We start from the raw sequence: 19,944 nt of genomic DNA on the forward strand, positions 1-19,944 counted from the left end.
ACAAAATTTAACTTACAAAAAATGTGTGCATGATCAAATTTAAAATAATATGACACGTGATGTGTAATTTACGAATTAATAGTATAAATGTTTTCACGCGTAATAGAAAACCACGACAAGATATACATACATAAGAATAATTCAATTTTCTTTGGTTCAATGGAAACCAAATACTCACAAGTCTCCATCTTTGTTTTTCTATGAAGCATGAGATAGTGATGGATATATAGCCATGGGACTATAGCTAGGTGTTTTCACTCAAATTTGACAAACAATTGAATTATAAGAAATTATAGTTTATATATGTCTCATGAGTCGTGTCATTATCGTTCGCAAAATTCGTGGTGCGTGCCCATAATAAAAATAAAAAGAAAAACCAAAAACTGTCATTGGATGCAAATGTTTTATACAAACCTAGTTATTTTGAAACATCTTAAAGTCTTAATCTTATGTCATAAGAGATATTAAAAATTTAAAACTATAATTACATGATCAAAATCATCTTAGGATTAGAGGCTTAGAGCATATAACTTGAAAAGACTAGAATGCCCTTTTATTCTCGTTTTTCTCAGACCATTTCTTCCTCTTTGCTGACATTTTCTGGATTGCCCCTTTGTGAAAATAAGCTTTCTCTTTCCTTCTCCTACTTTTTTTTCTCTCTCTCTCTCACACACACAGAGATAACATACAGTAAAGTGTGTGTGGATTGTGGGTGAGATTTAGATAAATGAGACACAAGCCTGCAAAGTGTGAGAAGAAGAGACACAAACCTCTGCAAAAAGCATCACTTTGTGCCTTCTCATGTTTGCTGAACATCAGTCCAGCCTTTTTGACTGTGTTTTAAAGAAGAATTCTCTAAATCTGATGAATGACCCATCATTCTGATCACAACAGAAATCACTTAAAAAAGAAACTTTAAATTTAAAATCTTTTTCCAAAAAAAAAAACCTATACGTCAATTGTCTGGTGCGGTGTTCATCATTTTTGGGTTTTTCTAGGTTTAAACATCAAACCCACCAAGAAAATGTAACCTTTTTTGTAGGGCTTCTTGTTCTTTTTGCAGAATTTGACTTGCATTCTCCAAGTTTTTTTCTTCAAATCCATTAAAATTTTATTCTTTTTTTTGTGGGTTTTTTTTTTCTAGGATCAAACGTAGAACCCATCAAGCAAATGGAATCTTTTTTTGTGGGTTTCTTGTAGGATTTGATGTAATTATAACCTCTTCTTGTATCCAATCCACCAATCAAGAACAATGGCAGACGCAAAACCTAGTCTTTAGCAGAATCTAGCATGTTTCAAAGAGATTGGGTACATGAAAGAATTTGAGTAAGAAAAACTGATCATTTGACCAGTTCTCAACGTTTGACCACCATTGACCAAACAATCATCATAAGAAAGTCTCTTGAAGAATCTTGGGTTGACTATTCTTGCTGAGGCAAACCAACCACAATGAAGATGAATATTTGAAGGTGCACATTGTGATGATGATACACATGTGTTGACTATTTGGACTATGTATTGTGGTATCCCAGTAGTTGACCCTTTGCTCTGTGAAATGCTCAGGTCTCTAGCTGTACAAGACGAACCTGTTTGTGTTTTTTGCAAAATTCATGTGAAAAACTGTTGTTAGTTGTACCATATGCTTGTTAAATTGTACCTTATCAAATTATATACATGCACCATGTGTGTATAAAGAGATAAAAATTCAAAAAAGATACAGAATCTATTTGGGGTTTAAGCTGCCAAATGAGTAATGCAAACAAAAGGTAGGATTAAATGTAGGTTGTATCAAGTGCATTTTTAGTTGTACCACGTCAAATTCAACTACCATGTTTGTAAAAGAAAGAAAATGAAAAAGGACAGAGAATCCATTTGTGGTTTTTGTTTCAATATTAGCAAAGTGTTGCATGATGCAATTAGTTGTACTATATGCCTGTTTACTAGTACTTTGACACAGTTTCAATTACAACTTATATGAGAAAAAAAAATAAGCAATTTGAAAAAAGAATGTTTAGTTTGTTAAATAAGAAAAATACAAAGTAACGGATTCAAATTAGTTTGTACTATATGCATATTCAATTGTATTCTGTGAAATTCTCATTTGGCAAAATGGAAGAAAAGACACAAAAACCAGTTTGGAAAAGGAATGTTACCATACCCTAGCTAGTAAGCTAAGTAATATTACATTATTACCCCCAAATATTGTATCATATGCATCTTCAGTTGTACAGTAGAATAAAGAAGCTGAAGACTTAATTTACCTTGAAAAAGAAGCTTTCTATGAGTTTGGAATGCCTCTTCTGCTTTGATCACATCTGAATTTGTTCTACTTGTGTCGTAATCTCTCCCGTTGAAACCAGGCAAATACTTGTTTGATGAATATGAATCTGATGAATGTATAAAACTTTATAAAATTTGGAACTTTAAAATTTCTTATGTAGTTAAGTTAAGGTATTGTTGATATAGACTTAAGTAACAAAGATTCGATGTGGGTGTTTGAAAAAGAAAAAAAAAATTGAGGGGGGTTTGATGTTACCTGAAAGAAATTGAAAATGAGATAGCAGCATGAACATGACCATGATGCTGAAGAAGAAGACGATGACATGAACAAAATTCATGATGATGATGATGTATTACGAAGAGGAAGTTGCTCACAATTACTTCACGATGTTCCAAATGTATGTATATGGAAATACCTTACAAAGGAAGATGAGTGAATATGAGTGTATGTATTTATATGAAAATGGAGGTGAATGGAGGTAGGAGAGTCTAGGACCTTGCCTTGATATTAGCGAAAGATATAAATAGAATGTCATTATATTTACCATTAGTTGTATTTAAATACATAATTAGATTTTGTTTGGTGACAATTTTGTTTTTTTGTTCATGCATACGAGATTTAAATTAGACAAAATTGCAAAAATGGTTCCTATGGTATGCATTTTTTTGGGGTTTAGTCCAAACCTCGATTTTTTTGGATTGGTGGTCCTTTTGGGCTGGTTTACATGCAATTTTAGTCCCTGTCCAAACTAAAAAGACTATTATACCCTTAATGAATTTATTTTTCATTTTTCTTTCCCTTTTTAAAATTATTATTATTATTAAATATAAAAATGGGTCTCTCTCTCTCTCTCTCTCTCTCTCTCTCTCTCTCTCTCTCTCTCTCTCTCTCTCTCTCTCTCTCGGATACCACCAGCAAGGGAAGAAGAATTGGTGGCTGCCCCCACCTCTGCAACTCCCTTCCTCCTTCATTTTCTTTCCCGTCGATCAAATAGCCCAAACACCCTATGTTCACTTCGTGTGCTACCCACCTCCACAGCCGTCAACAAAAGGGGAAAGCAGCTGAGAGGAGCAACGGAGCAACCATATTGCCATCACCTTCGATGCTTCAACCATCTTCGAGCCTGTCATCGCCTTCAGCTCCTGCGCTTCTTCTGTCTCAAAAGGAATCAAAAAGGGGTTGTTGCCTCCGATGTTAGCTCCGAGGAAACACCCACTTCGGTGGTGGGTACAGGCCAGAGAATGAAGAAGAAATGGAGGATGAAAGGGGGGAAAGGCAGCAACGATCGCAACAGTCTTCAGGGGAAGTTCAGTGACTAAGATCGACAGGTAAAACGATGGAGCAACAAGGGGTTGTTGCCTCGAACTCTCGTCGGAATTGACCATCACCCCTGACATTTCATAACAGGAAACGAAGGAGAAGACAGGCGAAGTAGAAGACGCAGCTGCCTCCTGTTCTTCTTCTTGATGGCAACAACAAAATTGAATGAAAAGAAAGGTGTTTGGAGCTGGTTTATCTCATCAAAGCTTTGGATGTGACGAAGGAGAAATGGGTTCAAGATTTGGGTTGTTGATTTAGGTTCTTATTTTCGTTTACAGCTTCCATTTTCATCAGAAAATGGTGGTTTCCAGGTTTGATCGGGGGAGAAAAACAATAGTCAAAGGTGGGTGCTGGAGAGAGAGAGAGAGAGAGAGAGAGAGAGAAGTGGGCCCCAAATTAGGTAATTATTTTATTTTTCATTTAAATTAAATAGAAAAAGAATAAAAATATATATCAGAAGGGCATAATAGTCTTTTCAGTTTACTGAGGGACCAAAAACGCAAAGAAAGTAGCTCAAAAGGACCACCAATCCAAAAAAGTCGTGGTTTGGACTAAAACCCCAAAAATTTGCATACCACAGGGACCATTTTTGCAGTTTTGTCTTTAAATTAAAAAGAAATTAATTTCAGAAATTCTTTATGTTTTTTATAAGTTAAAACAAATTTAATAATTTCCTAAATTAGAGTCTCATTTTCATATTTTGTAGAAATATATTGCTATTTTGAGAAACATAATAATTTATTAGGACAGTGAATTGTTCGGTCCAATAATTTAGATTTAATTGTAAAGTTGGATATTTAGATTTTTGAATTGTTTTAAACCATGACCGAATTATAATTTGGATATATTGTAATGTTAAACAATAAACAATTATGTATAAAAATATATATTTTTAAAAAAGATTTCAAAAGACAGGTTAAAATAGAAACATAACACTTTTAAGTGTTAAAGAAAATGTGTAGCTTTTATAGTTGTAATATGGGTACCATTATCGACATCTGTTTGGTATTAAATCATCTTGAATTTTATATAAACTCTCATGGTTCTTGTGGTGTAACATATCATCAAAGCTTTAATCATTTGCAGGGCTAATTCTACCATTTGCAAAACTAAGCAAGGGTTTAGAACCCCTAATTCTAAAGGCACCAAATTTAAAGCTTACTATGTTAATTATAAATGTATATATACATATTTCTCGGGTTACAAAGATGAGTTTGAGTTTGATCTGGTGGTAAAAGCATTGATTTATAAAATTAATGGTCTCAAGTTTGAATATCTTTACTTACTCGAAGGGCTCTAATTTTTTTGTTTGCTTAGAGCCCCAAATTGTTTGAGCCGTTCCTGATCATATAATTATAATTATATTTAAAAAAGTATATTTTTCATTTCCACCATTCAAATAAACAGAAATTATTAATATATATATATATATATATATATATATATATATATATATATATATATATATATATATATATATATATTAAAAATATGAATCTTAGGAATAGTAAAGTTACTATTTATTTGACAAAATTGGTTTCTGCACTTTGCTTCTTATTCTTTATCTATTTTGATATTTTTTTGTCATTGCAATCAATATTTTTACATTTTTTAGGAACCTTTTAATATTTAAAGTTTGGCCACAAAACTTTAACGGTTTGACAACTTTAATCCCTTTTCTAAAAATTTGTTAATTCCTACCACTTTAATTCTTTAGCCGTTTTGACACTTCTGATCATTTCAGCCAAAACTCTTACATTTTTTCATAAAAACTTGAAAAAAACGGTCCGGGGCAAAGCCCAGACTTTTCATCATTGCACTTTCTACGTCTGTCATATTTATCGATTCGGAAACAACATTAAAAGCTTCTGGCCCCCGCGTTGCGGGGGTAACCTTTTTAGTTATTATTATTTCACCCTTTTACATTTAAACCTTATAATTTTATGTAATAAGAAACACATGCATAACTATTTTAAGAAAATATTGTATTTATTTTTCAAGAAAGTTGTTTTAAAATGCATTTTTACAAGTTTAATTTTCAAAAATAAATATTACCTGCTTTTCAATAAATTTATTGTTGTTAATATATATATATATATATATATATATATATATATATATATATATATATATATATATATATATATATATATATATATATATTAATTAGGGGTTATAATAGGAAAAGTAAACAATATATTCAATAAAACATAATAAAAAAAATTAGCTACATTACTTGACAATCAACCACTTTCAAATAGAAATTGGCATCATATGATTATTGGAAGTAAATACAAAAGCTATTTAGATTATGTTTGGCATACTAGCTGAAAAGTTAGCTGTTAGATGAAAAGCTGGCTGATAGCTGAAAAATTAGCTGTTAAATAAAAAGCTAGCTGATAACCGAAAAACTAACTGATAAAAAATAACATTGGGTAAAACTAGCTGAAATATATAAAATTACATAAAAAGAAATGTGAGAGTTTGTGTTTCTATAATTTATTAATGGGTGTATTTGAATTTTTTTATAAAAGCTTCTAAAAAGCTAGTCTAAGTACCTTTTCAAAAAGCTAGCTTATGCTTTTTGGCTTACCAAACACGACAACATAAAAAAACTTGAAAAATAAGTTAGCTTATTAGCTAGCTGTGACGCGCCAAACACAACCTTAGCCATCATGTATCACGTACTTTGTTAAATGCAAAAAAAAAAAATTATAAGTACATTAACATAATATAAATTTTACTAAAAACATATCGAATTAAGATTGTATCAATTGTTAGATATAGCTTTGATTTTTGTTTAAAATAAGTAACCCAAAATGAAAATGGAGAGTTCTAAATGATGGCTTTGATATTTATGAGAAATTAATAATCAAGGAATAATATTAAAGTGACAATATTGAAAAGATAGCATAATGATTGTTATTTTCAACGTAGTATTTTGAAGGGGTAAAATGTTACTTATTTATGTTGGTATCTATTAAAATAATAAGCTAGTTACATATATTATTATAATTTTTATAATTATTAACGAGATTACTTACTGAAAAGAAAATTAACATAAAATAATAAAACAAAGATTTTAGACGAAACAAAAATAATAAATTTAAACTAAAAACTAAATTATATATAAGGTGTTAAAGAAAAAAAAAACATAAAAAGATATTAAAAAAAGTCAAAATTTTAAAAAGAAAAAGACTTCTTTTCTAATTAAAAAGTCTTTCATTCAAACCATCCTTTGATAAAGAGTGGTGTTCCGATTTTCAATGACTTTGACCAATTATCACAACATAATTATAAAATGATATGTGATATTTAAGGGGTGATGCTAATAAGACACCCCTTAGACACCCCATAATCATTTTTATAAAAAATCAACCTATAATCAACTTCTTGTAATCATTTTTTTCGGAAAACAATGCAATTTCAACCAATAAAAATATTTCAAACATTAATTAGAGTTATCTAAATTGTAAAATAGAGTGTCTTATTAGTCAACCCCTATTTAAGCATCTTGGTCTTTTAAAACCAAAACCAAACTTGAAGAATCTGAGACTACAGTAAAAATCCATTATTATAGATAACTATAAAAAGAATGTTAGGGTTGGTTATAGATAACTTGAAGAATCTGAGGCTACAGTAAAAATCCATTATTATAGATAAAAATCCATTATTATAGATAACTTGAAGAATCAGATTCTTACTGAGGCTACAGTAAGAATCTGAGGCCGTCGAAATGAGGCTACAGTAAAAATCCATTATTATAGATAACTATAAAAAGAATGTTAGGGTTGTAAGTACGATTTGTTGGTAGAAACTAATTACATTGTGAAATGTATTAACTATTAGCAAATAATAATGGTTAAACAGATAAGAAGCAGTATAAAAATGGTTTATTTATGTAATCGTTTTATAAGGCCAAGTTTAAAGAAAAATTGGTATATTCAATTCTCATTGTTTTATTTTCTTGTATTGTTATTATGAAAATCTTCCATAAAATCTTAATATTTTTGATTAGTTTAAAATTTAATTCCAAATTAATTTTGTTCACAAAAAAGATAAAATATCGGCTAAAACTTCAAAATAACCCTTTTTGATCGGTTTCGCAGATTTAGCCTATATATCGTCCTTTTTGTTAATTCGGTAAAAATGTTGAATTTTTTCTAAAGATTATGTTAATGTTAACCAATAATCAAAATATTTGGACTTTTCTAAAGGTTACCCTTGAGCTAATGTATATTGTTATTAATAAATCATTTATAAACATAACACATCTTTTTTTTATTATAAACAAAACAAATAAAATTGTTACTAATTTCTAATAATGGAAATGTGGACTAAGTAATCCCTTTATATTGTTTGTTGACAATTTCAAGCCCTCAATGTTCCTTTGATGTTTGTGTTGGTCTTATGTTATTTAACTTAATTACCACCCAACATTCATATCTTATTTAGTAACAACCATCATATAACACACATCTAAAGATATTGAAAAATCAATCTTAAATGGTAGTTTAAAAGGAAACAAATAAAGGGTGGTTATTTATTTAATTTATCATTGAAATTTCACTTTTCACTCTCTATGGATGTGATAGCCGATGGTTATAGGTAAGACATAAAGATTAGGTGGTAGTTAGATTAAAGAACATAAGAGGAACACCAACATCAGATGAACACCCACATAGTATATTTCACCACGACACCCACAATGATGCATAAAAAGAAGATAGAGTTTGAAGTTGACAACAAGCAATATAGGAGGCACTTAATCCACATTTTCATTTTTAGAAATTAGAAACAATTGTATGTCTTTTGTTTATAATAAAAAAGATAAGTTATGTTTATAAATGATTTGTTAATAACAATATACATAAGTTCAAGGGTAATCTTCCAAAAAATCTCAATAATTTGGTTATTGGTTAAAAATAATGTAATCTTCAAAAAGGTCTCAATATTTTAACCAAATTAATGAAAAAAAGTCGATATTGGCTAAATCTGCGAAACCAGCCAAATAGATGATTCTGAAGTTTTATTCGGTATTTTGTTATGTTTGTAAACAAAAATTAATTTAGGATTAAACCGTAAACTAACAAAAAAATATTATGATTTTATTAGATATTTCCCTTGCTATTATAACTCTAACTCCATCAAAAACAGATGTTAAGCTCATGTAAATAATTGCTCTACATTTTACTTTTTTTTCTATTATTTTATCATTTTATTAGCAAACATTTTTAATATTAATGTCCCTAACCCATCCGCCCCGCCACTTCAGTTCAATTTCTTTCGGATCATATGCATCCACCGGAAAAATATACCCACTTCTTATCCTTTTTTGATGCAAAATCAAAGAGGATGAAAAACTACACACACAACCGCCGAAGTTGCACCAAACCAAACGATCATACCATTTTCGTAAGGAAATTGAAGAGGGTGGAAATATAGCGGGAGAACCCTAAAAACTGGTCCATCCCCTTCCTATTACCGTTTTTCACCAGTAATGATACTCCCATACCCTCCCCCATATTCCTCTTATTCTCCTATAACTATCATCGACTCTTTTCCCCTCTTTATAGCATTCTCCTTTTAATTCAACTCCTCCCACCACCACACCAACTACATCATATTCTCCTTCTCCAACTCATCCTTAACAAAGTAACCACCAATAGTGAAGTTTGAAATCCCTTCCTTTCCCATCCTTCATCATGGTCATCACCCTTCAATAATTCTTCCTCAAATAAAAAAAAAACATAAATTAGAGATTTCTAGAATCCATTGTTGTTAAAGTCTATCAAGGCACTTAGCGAGCCCTTATTGTTTATGACTCATGCTAATCGGTCTAATTAATCATAGTTGATAATTAGCGGTTTATGCGGTACAAGCCGATCAAAAAGTAGTCTGTCAAAAATTTCAAAGTAAGACCATGAGTTAGAGATTTCTAGAATCCATTGTTGTAAAAGTCTATCAAGGCACTTAGCGGGCCCTTATTGTTTATGACTCATGCTAATCGGTCCAATTAATCATAATTGATATTTTGCGGTCTAGGCGGTACAAGCCGATCAAAAAGTAATCTATCAAAAATTTCAAAGTAAGACCATGAGTAGTCAAATTTATTATAACTAATGACTAAATTATAATGATAGGTGATTTTTTTATTTCAGAAAATATAAAATTTGCATATATGCACATATAAAATAATATCAAATATTTTTTCAGTATATATATATATATATATATATATATATATATATATATATATATATATATATATATATATATATATATAATAAATGAATAATTTTAATATCCTTTTGCCAAGTTTCACTCTAATACAACTTATCATTAATATTATGTCATGTGTCATGTAGATATATTAGGCAATTCATTTCAAAACTCAAATTTACATTTTCTAATTATATGTTAAAATTTAAAGTTATAATAACGTTCAAAATTTGATATATCTCTTAATTAATAATCTATTTAAAATAATTGATTAATAATTACAAATTTTTATTATATATGTTTAATTAATTTTATAACTGTGGTTCTCACTTGTTATAAACTAATATATATATATATATATATATATATATATATATATATATATATATATATATATATATATATATATATATATATATATATATATATATATATATATATATATATGGAAAATGAACATACCCTACAAGGTATATAAGATGAGGTACATAGAAATATAATACTACATCGTTTCTGTATCATATTTTCATTATAATTGTTCAAAGTTCTTAAAATTCAACTCATAACTTGATTTACATTCAATATTTTTAGAAATTTCACTATTATTTTCCTCTTAAATCATATTTTTTTGCCGAACACCTACCGAGCTAATATATTATAGTTGCAAATGAAGATTATGTAAGAGGAAAATAATTGTGACATTTGTGAAAATTTGAAAGTAAATCAAGGAGTTGGATTTTAAAAACTCTATACGATTACAATGCATATATAATATAAAAACGGCGTACTACGGTGGATTTTTGTACCTAAATTTATATATTTTGTAAGGTGTAATCACAATATAACCTATATATATATATATATATATATATATATATATATATATATATATATATATATATATATATATATATATATATATATATATATATATATATATATATATATATATATATATAGGTTTAGGTTCTATGAAAAACAAAAACCCTAAAAATCATAAAAATACATAAAAATAACAATTTTTTTATTATTTCATATACACAAAAATCGCAACTTTGTTAACAAATTCGTTGAAAATATTTTTTGAAAAAAAACCAAAAAATAAAAATAATTAAAATATTCGATTTTTTAATTTTTTCCAGTGATTTTAATAATAAAAAATCTGCGATTTTTTTGTATATATAAAGTCAAAAAAAATTGATCTCTAAGTATATTTTTATGCATTTTTAGGATTTTTATGTTTTTTTTTCCAAATAACCATTCCTTATATATATATATATATATATATATATATATATATATATATATATATATATATATATATATATATATATATATATATATATATATATATATATATATATATATATATTCCCAAAGCTATTACTATATTTTGGCACTTCCCAAAAGGAAACTTTAGGGTATGGTGCTCAAGGTTTGACATGTGACTTTGGAGACTAATAACGTAATAGCTTCCTGAGTAAGACATCAATTTCTAAACAAGGAATGTTTATTTGGATATCTTGGAATATGTTTTTGGTCGTTCTTTGAATTAAATTTTTGTATATATTATGGTTTTGGGTGGATAGATAATTGAATATTTCTATTTATTATAATAATGAAAAACAAATTAACCAGAGCCATAAACCATGGCAGTTATATTTCACAAAAGATATGGAAAAGCACATTTTAACAAATAACAAATAATAACTACAGTGCTTGTTAGTATCACGCTTTCATGGTAGTCAGTACATCAAGCCACTGGCCACAAAGTATAATATATCGAATAAAACTCCAAACATCAATCAATGTATAAAAACATGAATGTTTAAACCATCACTAGGTACAAGAAACAAGAAAAATAACTACGACACGTACTTGGAAAGTATAGCATCTTCTATGGTGACATCTCGTTCCATAAAGTTCACTACTAAAAAATAAACATTTAATTACACCTATACGTGTTATAAAAAGGTACAGATGACACGTAAATGCGTGTCATTAAAGTCTGTCATAAAGGAAGACGACAAAAATTTACGACAAATGTTTATGACATGCATTTACGACACTATTTGTGTGTCACAATTTTAAGTGTTTTTTAATATATATATATATACACACTAATTTTCAAATTAAATAACAATTAATGTCTCGTAATACAAAATAAAATACATATATAACATAATATTCTATTTCATATAATAAATAAACTAATATTCAAACTGAATCACATTCAATAATTTCATTATAAAAAATAGGGAGAATTTCATATATACCCTTCTTAAACATCAAAATATCATATTTACCCAATATAATTTTTCAATATCATATTTACCCTTCATAATCTTTCTAAATATCATATTTACCCTTCATAAATTTTCAAAATATCATATATGTCATTTTTAAACATCAAAATATCATATATGCCCTTCTTAAATATCAAAATATCGTATATGCACTTTTTAAACATCAAAATATCAATCATAATATCTAAAATATCCGCTATCTATAAAATGATAATAATCAACAACAACAAAAACTAAACAATCAAAATATACATCCCATAGAAAGAGTTAAAGATGAATCTTTTTGTCTGTCAAAAATCCGACATTCCAACAATTTACAAGTTCACATTCCATTATCATAGACGTAAGGATAATATTGTTAAATTTCTTAATTATTATAATAATTCTAAGGTATAAAAATGATTATAAAATATTAAAAATATTATAAAAAAATGATTTGGGCAAATATGATATTTTGAAGGTTTATAAAGGGTAAATATGATATTGAGAAATTAAACTGGGCAAATATGATATTTTGAAGTTTAAGAGGGGCATATATGAAATTCTCCCTAAAAAATAAAATGTATATAAAGAATCTCTCTAAATTTGAAGAAAAATAATATAAACAGTTAAAATTTAAAAAATCACCCATTGACACTTGATAAATTAACATTATTGGACTCTAATTACTCTTTCAATCATCATCAGGGGTGCGGACTACCTACTCCAATGCACTAAATCCACCCTTGCAACTTTGAATCCTTCAGCAACAATAACTCCACCTTAACAATTAAAATCAAAAGATTCAACATGTTAGATAACTATAAAAGAATTCATAGTAGAAGTGTCGTATAAGTTATGTTTGTTAAGACAACCTTAATAATTTGATATTTCATAATCACAAAAAATGCATATCTATCAGATGTCCTATTTATGAAATCACTTCTTTCAAAAATCTTAATCCTAACTCCACTAATTTGACTAAGTTCTGTTATATTTCTACCGCTAGGCCTAACATGATCACAATCATAATTAACATGTGAATATGTTAATAGAAAATTAGTAAAGTTTATTGTTATAAAAGTAACATACATCTTTTTGTTTGGCTCAGGTTTCTTCCATTAGTTGTTTGGCGTATTCAGGATCATCACATATCAATACGATGTCAAAGTTCCAATTTTACATAAAAAATAAGATAACACCAATTTGAGAATTTTATTTGTTTTAAATTTTAATAAAATATTAATGCAAAAAAGAAAACAAACCACCACAACTCAATGCCAACATACTTCAGCTTGGAGAATACATAGAGATCAGATTAATTCTCAAAAATGACAAATAATCAATTTTCGAATATTTTTGGGGTTTTTTTTCTTAAGAAAATAGTATATTTATACCATGTAGCTTGTGTAGCAAAGAACCTAAGGAGTAACATTGAAGGGGTTCAATTTTTTTCTTGAGATCATGTAGCTTTTCTTGAGCAAATGTTAATTTTGTGGTTCGTATGATCATGCACTACATGAAGTTAACAGAAATGGAAGTGGTTGTTGAAAAATGTCATACTCAGTCCAAAAATACTAACATCACAAGACTTTAACATCGGAATGGTCATGTTCATGATCTACCAATGCAGTTCTTAATTTCAATATTCTAAAGCCAAGGATCCAAAACTCAAAAAAGTGACATAAAAGCCACTTCTCCCAACAAAAAATCAAACTTGTAACAATACTCGAATGAACACCAAACCTGCAAACAAGCTCTACCATATACGAATTAACATGTCAAATTCCGTGAAATGTGGCATATGATTACAAAATTAACCCAAAAAGGAAACACTAGATCTCCAAATAGTAGAAAATCGGATACTATACTAAGAAAAAAAAATAATCCTACAAAATAACATAAACCCAAGATCCATAAGTTATCAACATGGATAATTACATATAGAGTTGAAGAAAGATTGGAAATTTCTAACTTTTCACGATCTAAGGGATACGAAGACCTCTGAAGTGAAGTTTGATGTCTAGTAGGAGAGTACTGGAAGTAATTTCCTATATGAAACACCCATACTAAACAAGAAGGCGTATACCCAAGCTCGTTTATAAAGAAACTAAGCTTATTATGAACTGTATCTTCTGATAAAGCAAACAAGTATGGCTGGTTCTTAAATAATGTAGATAATCTAGTATTAGTAAACCTAAAACTCTTGTAAACTTCCATCTTTTTGTCCATTCCTAAAAGACAACTTGAAGCAATCGCATGAAAACAATGAAAAACTCATTTGAATCATGGGATACACCTAGTTTATCCTCTATACAATTCATTTTACTTGGTAACTAATCAAGTGGTTGTATAAAATACATAGCATTCTTATGAAATAATTACCTATTTTTATCATTTGAGAAACCATTAGTTTGTAACATAATTACATTGTCTAAAAACATCTTTAGAGCAAAAGATGTTGAAAACATCTATCTTGATCTGTTAATAGTTTCCACCACTTTTTCTTTAGTTTCCATGAGGACTCAAAGGTAGCCAATGGCAGGTATTATTCATTAATGTAAACCCAAATCGCATAAGCAAGGGTTTCTCTTGAGAATACCTATCAGGCCTGACTCGGTTAATTCAAGCTCAAGAAAAACCTTAATTTTGGGTTCTAGGGTTTTGCTTGCTTTGTCTTGTAGAACTTTTGGAACCTATGCGACTATGTCTTTGATTTAGGCATTATCGAATTCTCAGTTTTTCAGGATATAAACAGTTGAATCATAATTCCGAGTGTTTTTCAAATGGCTTACCTTTGATAAGGAGGAAATGACAAATTCTTTGGAGAATCTGAGTGTATTTATAAGATAATCTACGAAATCGGTTATTTTTGTAGATGTAAATTCATCAACATGTGAAATTTTAGTTGATGTTGAGTAAAAAAGATGAGACCTGAAGTGATAGATTGAGAAAATCTTACGCCCGACGTGGCTACGGAGGTAGAACATCTTAGTGAGCAGAATATACAAGTTTTGGAAAGTGATGCTTAATAGAAGTGTAGGAATTTTCATTATTGTTTCACTAGATGTGAACAAGCTATGTGGTGACCATCGTATATGTCGGGGAAGGGAGACGAATTGGTAAGGGATGAAGGGAGATGGAAACAGAGAGAAAAAGGGAAATCTATGGATCAATACGTGTTGAATGATTTGTGAGGTTTCCTGTTAAAAAGCCCTAGTTGGTCGATTTTGTGATGAGGAAAATGGACACAAAAAGACGAGATATTCTTGACACACATATTTGATAGGTGTCCTCCATGATTTTATTATTATTTTTTATTGTCACACTATTTTTATGACGTACGAAAATGCTTATCGTAAATCCTTCTACTTTTTGTATAGATGCCATCTTTTTTATAACATGCACTTTTACATGTCATAATAGTGTTTGTCATAGTCCACGCGCCATTAGATGTAATGTTCGCGTTTCCTGCTAGATTAGTTACAGTCTATAATCACTTTGGTCAACTATTGTAATTTTTATTTGAATGAATAAGAAAGGATTCTTCATATATTTATGTGCTTATGTGTTTTATACGATACTTTAAACAAATTGTATAAGTATTTAATAATATAACAAATAAGGTTATAATACGCGTTGAAGATAAAAGATTACTTAGGATGAATAATATTAACCTAGTTATAGTATACGTTATAAGGATTATGGAGATATAAGGAGCATTTAAATCCAACTTCATATGCAGAAGTTATGCTTCTTTGAAGTTTCGTGATTAAACCGGGAAGGATCTGCGTATTGTAAAAAGTAAACTTTTTTAAAATTACTTTTTAGCCTAAGTGATCTAAAAAAAAGTCGTAGTAATAGTTAAACCGAGAGCGTACATATAGAGAACGTCAAAATCAGACTTCGTGAGAGAAAGTTATGATTTTTCTAAAGATTTAGCATAGCAGTATACAACTTAGAATTCAAATTTTAGATTGGTCGATTTTTATACAAAAAAATCTAAATGAGAGTTAAATATCTCGTTATTAGGAGTCCAACGATATAAAGTCTGCCGAAAACGGACACCGGATGAGAGATTTATGTATTTTATACGGGCTTTAACAGTCTAAGCCTGTGTGAAAAATATAAACTCAAAGTTAGCCGACGCAGTCTAAATGAAAGTTGTAGATCTTGTCGAGGGCTTTCTGGGGATGTAAAGAACTTCAAAAACGGAGCTAGTATGAAGAATATGCGCAATTTTGAAAAAAAATAAAAAACGTTCGCGTGCGTTAGTTGCTATGGTGAAGGAAACCCAAAAGGACCATGCTCATAATTGGGTCAAGTACATACCAAAATAGTTATGGACTTAGACACTAATCCAACATTCTAGACGTTTTTGGCTGCCTCCTCTCTTCTCCTCTTCATCCTTGTTGCTCATGGTGTTTGTGACTCCATTAGAGGTGCAACACTTGAGGCATTAAGCTTTCTGAAGCCAATCAAAGGAAGGAATAGATTGTTATTGCTACATAACAATCAAAGGTATTCTCTAAACCCTAAATTCAGTTTATAATATGTTAGATCTAGGGTTCATAACTTTGGATATTCAATTGCATGTTCATTAGACAAACTAGATCCAAAGCATTAGGGTTTACTTGTACACCATAGGATTGATGTAGTGCTCAAAACCCATCAATTACACCTTAACCAACTCAACAACCTTGATCCACAAGGTTTTCGTCTTCCTGGTGAGGATCGCTACATGTCTCTCAATATAGTTCAGGCGGTCGTCAACCTGAATGTCCTCCAATGGAACCATTGCGGAATCATCAGTCAAACATCTCCACAGCTGCAAGACAAGAAAAGAATTGTGAATCTGACTAAGCTCCTCCGAAAGATCCAATTGATACGCTACCCTGCCCACCCGAGCTATAACCCTGAAAGGACCGATATATTTGGGGCCCGACTTGCCACGCTTCCTGAATCGAATGACATATTTCCAAGGTGACACCTTCAGGATAATCATATCCCCAACCTAAAACTCCAAGTCTGATTGGTGCTTGCCGGCATAGCCTTTTTGCCGACTCTAAGTTGTCTAAAGTCTACTCTGAACTTGTTGAATCAACTCGGTAGTCTTGAGTACCACCTCGGTACTCACCATGAATCACTGACCGACCTCACCCCATCATATCGAGGTCCTGCACTTCTTTCCATAGAGCATCTCAAAAGGAGGTTGATCGATGTTGGCATGGTAGCTATTGTTATACGAAAATTCCGCTAACGAATAATACGTATCCCAGCTACCACCAAAATCCAAAACACACGTCCATAGCATGTCCTCCAATGTCTGGATGGTCTGCTCGCTCTGACCATCTGTCTGTGGTGAAAACCCGTGCTGTAATGCAGACGAGTACCTAACTCGTCGCGGAACCTCTTCCAAAATCTGGAAGTAAAATGGACATCCCTGTCAGAAACCACAGAAACCGACACCTCATGTCATGCTACGATCTCCCTGATATATACCTCAACCAACTTCTCCGCAAAGATACTCTCCTAAATCGAAATAAAATGCGCGCTTTTGGTAAATCAATCCACGATGACCCAAATCGAATCTGCTCTACGCGTATTTCGAGGTAACTTCGTAATGAAATCCATGGCAATCTCCTCCCATTTCCAAAAAGGGAAAATCCAACAACTGCATCTTGCCATGAGGTCGTTGATGTTCGGCCTTGACTTTCCTGTAAGCCAAACACCTCTCCACATACCCAGCTACATATTGCTTCATGTAGGGCCACAAATAACCAAAATGGAGATCTCTATACATCTTCGTCACCCCGGGATGAATGGAGAATCTCGATTTGTGGGCCTCCATTAGAATCTGACGTACATCACCCCAATACAGAACCCATACTCTCCGATGGAGAGTCAATAACCCTCAGCTGTCATAATCAAAGGAAGCCACCTGACCCACTATGCGCTCACTCTTTCGGTGCTCTTCCTTCGTAGCCTCGAATCTGCTCCAAAAGCGGAGCAATCACTGTCATCATCAGACAAATATCTCTGATCTGAGTCGTGAATGCCTTGCGGCTAAGAGCATTGGGTCATTAGTCTTCTCCAGATGTTAAATGATCTCACAATGATAATCATTCACCACATACAACCAACGACGCTACCTCATATTCAAATTCGGCTGATATATTTTAACTATATACTATATTAATATATAAAATCAAACATTTTATTAAAAAACGATAACATTAAACATTTCAAAACTGAGATTTCAGGCATAAGTAAAGGATATTTCTTTAAAAAACTGAAAAAATAACCCTGAAATTTAAGATCTAATTTGGAACGGTGCATTCAAAATTTCCAAAAAAAAAAAAAAAAAAAAGAGAGATTTCTTCAAAAAAAAAATTGAAAAATATAAAGAATATAAACAGTAATCTGGAAGGAGAAAATAAATTATTTTCTTTTAAAAACTCATTTATATATAGCTATATATAATTATTTTTATTACTCTAAATCAACATAATTTTAAAAGAAAAAAAAAAATCCATAAATTTGGTTTGCATGAATGGTTCCATCCCTGCACGTGTGATACAGAGTATGGTAACGAGTGGGGCTACGTATAGTCCGTTGTACTACTTGAGTTGCAGAACTTACAACACTCTTTTGGCTGGGGTATAGCCTCAACCTATCCCTGCAGTTTTACAAATATAGCCCTGTCCTAAGTGGTTGTCATTACTTATATAGGTCACCCCTTTTAAAGTCATCCTAAACACACAATTTTCCTCTGTTCACATTTCCTAAAAGGTTAAATAAGTCATTTCGTTAAACAAATAAAAAATTATCAATTTGTTGCTTTCATAATTTTCTTAACGTACAACATTATATCGATTTAGATCGTAATTTGTTAAGGAATTTATACAGTTGACCATGGTCTGATTTCCTTGAATCAAGGTCATTCACTCATATTTAACTATTTTTGTGCATTCCGTACTTACATATATCAGTTTATTTAGGTTAAAACTCAAAACACTTTCACAATGAAATCCAACAACACTTTCCTTTCCATTTCCTTCGTTTCCATTTTGTTATTCCATTCCATTCACGTTTCACATTCCGCACCTTCCAAGAAAACCAATCCATACACAAGTTCCAAAAACCCTCCAATGCTCATTCCAAGACTCGAAACATGGGCTCGAGCAATGCAATTGTCATTCCATTCCATCTCGGAGCCACAAATACGATCACACTCGGAATACCAATCCCGATCATCCGGAATGGTATCAATACCATATCGAGAGACACCGGAATCCGATTCCGATTCCGATTCTGACGCCTACCCATTCCTAGACGGCAATTCCGACGTGTTGGAGAAAACAATGAAATCTATCGCATGGTTAATCAAACTCGGGTCAATTCATGCTCAAAGACTTTCAAACACAGTGGTGAACCCGAAAGATGGAGACAGGATCTTGAAAAGTTGTAAAGATAGCTATGATAATGCGTCTAGCAATCTCCAACAAGCAATGAAAGCATTGTTGTCTAAAGATGTTGATCGAATGAAATCAATGCTTCATGCAGTTTTTTCCAATATAGGAGATTGTAGAGACGAGTATTCGGGTAAAAGTAAAACTTCTCCATTTGCTACTTATGATGATAAGGTTACAAAGATGATTAGTAATTGTCTCACTGTTCTTGATTTGGTCCATGAACGCCGTTGATCAGTTACAGATACCAATAAAACCGATATCATTCCTGAGTGGCTGAATATTCATGAATAATGATGTTTGCTTTTGTTAGCTTGATGCCCATTGGGCCAATTAAGCCCATTGAGGTTGTGTTACATATTAA

General features: G+C 30.7%; 2 protein-coding genes across 2 annotated transcripts; one reads left to right on the forward strand and one right to left on the reverse strand.

Moving 5' to 3' along the window:
• Window positions 1-408: 408 nt before the first annotated feature.
• LOC144997069 (TPD1 protein homolog 1-like) lies at window positions 409-2,672 on the reverse strand. Its single transcript, XM_078956894.1, has 3 exons — window positions 2,537-2,672; window positions 2,262-2,387; window positions 409-1,586 (listed from the first exon to the last, which is right to left on the reverse strand). Exons 1-3 carry the CDS (start codon window positions 2,616-2,618, stop codon window positions 1,276-1,278), a joined length of 519 nt encoding a protein of 172 aa, XP_078813020.1. The 5' UTR covers window positions 2,619-2,672; the 3' UTR covers window positions 409-1,275.
• Window positions 2,673-19,370: 16,698 nt separating this feature from the next.
• Window positions 19,371-19,814, forward strand: LOC145004618 (uncharacterized). Its single transcript, XM_078963577.1, has one exon. It carries the CDS (start codon window positions 19,371-19,373, stop codon window positions 19,812-19,814), a length of 444 nt encoding a protein of 147 aa, XP_078819703.1.
• Window positions 19,815-19,944: the final 130 nt, after the last annotated feature.

Source organism: Lactuca saligna, chromosome 1 (assembly GCF_052625555.1).
Source record: "Lactuca saligna cultivar CGN05327 chromosome 1, ASM5262555v1, whole genome shotgun sequence".
NCBI lineage: Eukaryota > Viridiplantae > Streptophyta > Magnoliopsida > Asterales > Asteraceae > Lactuca > Lactuca saligna.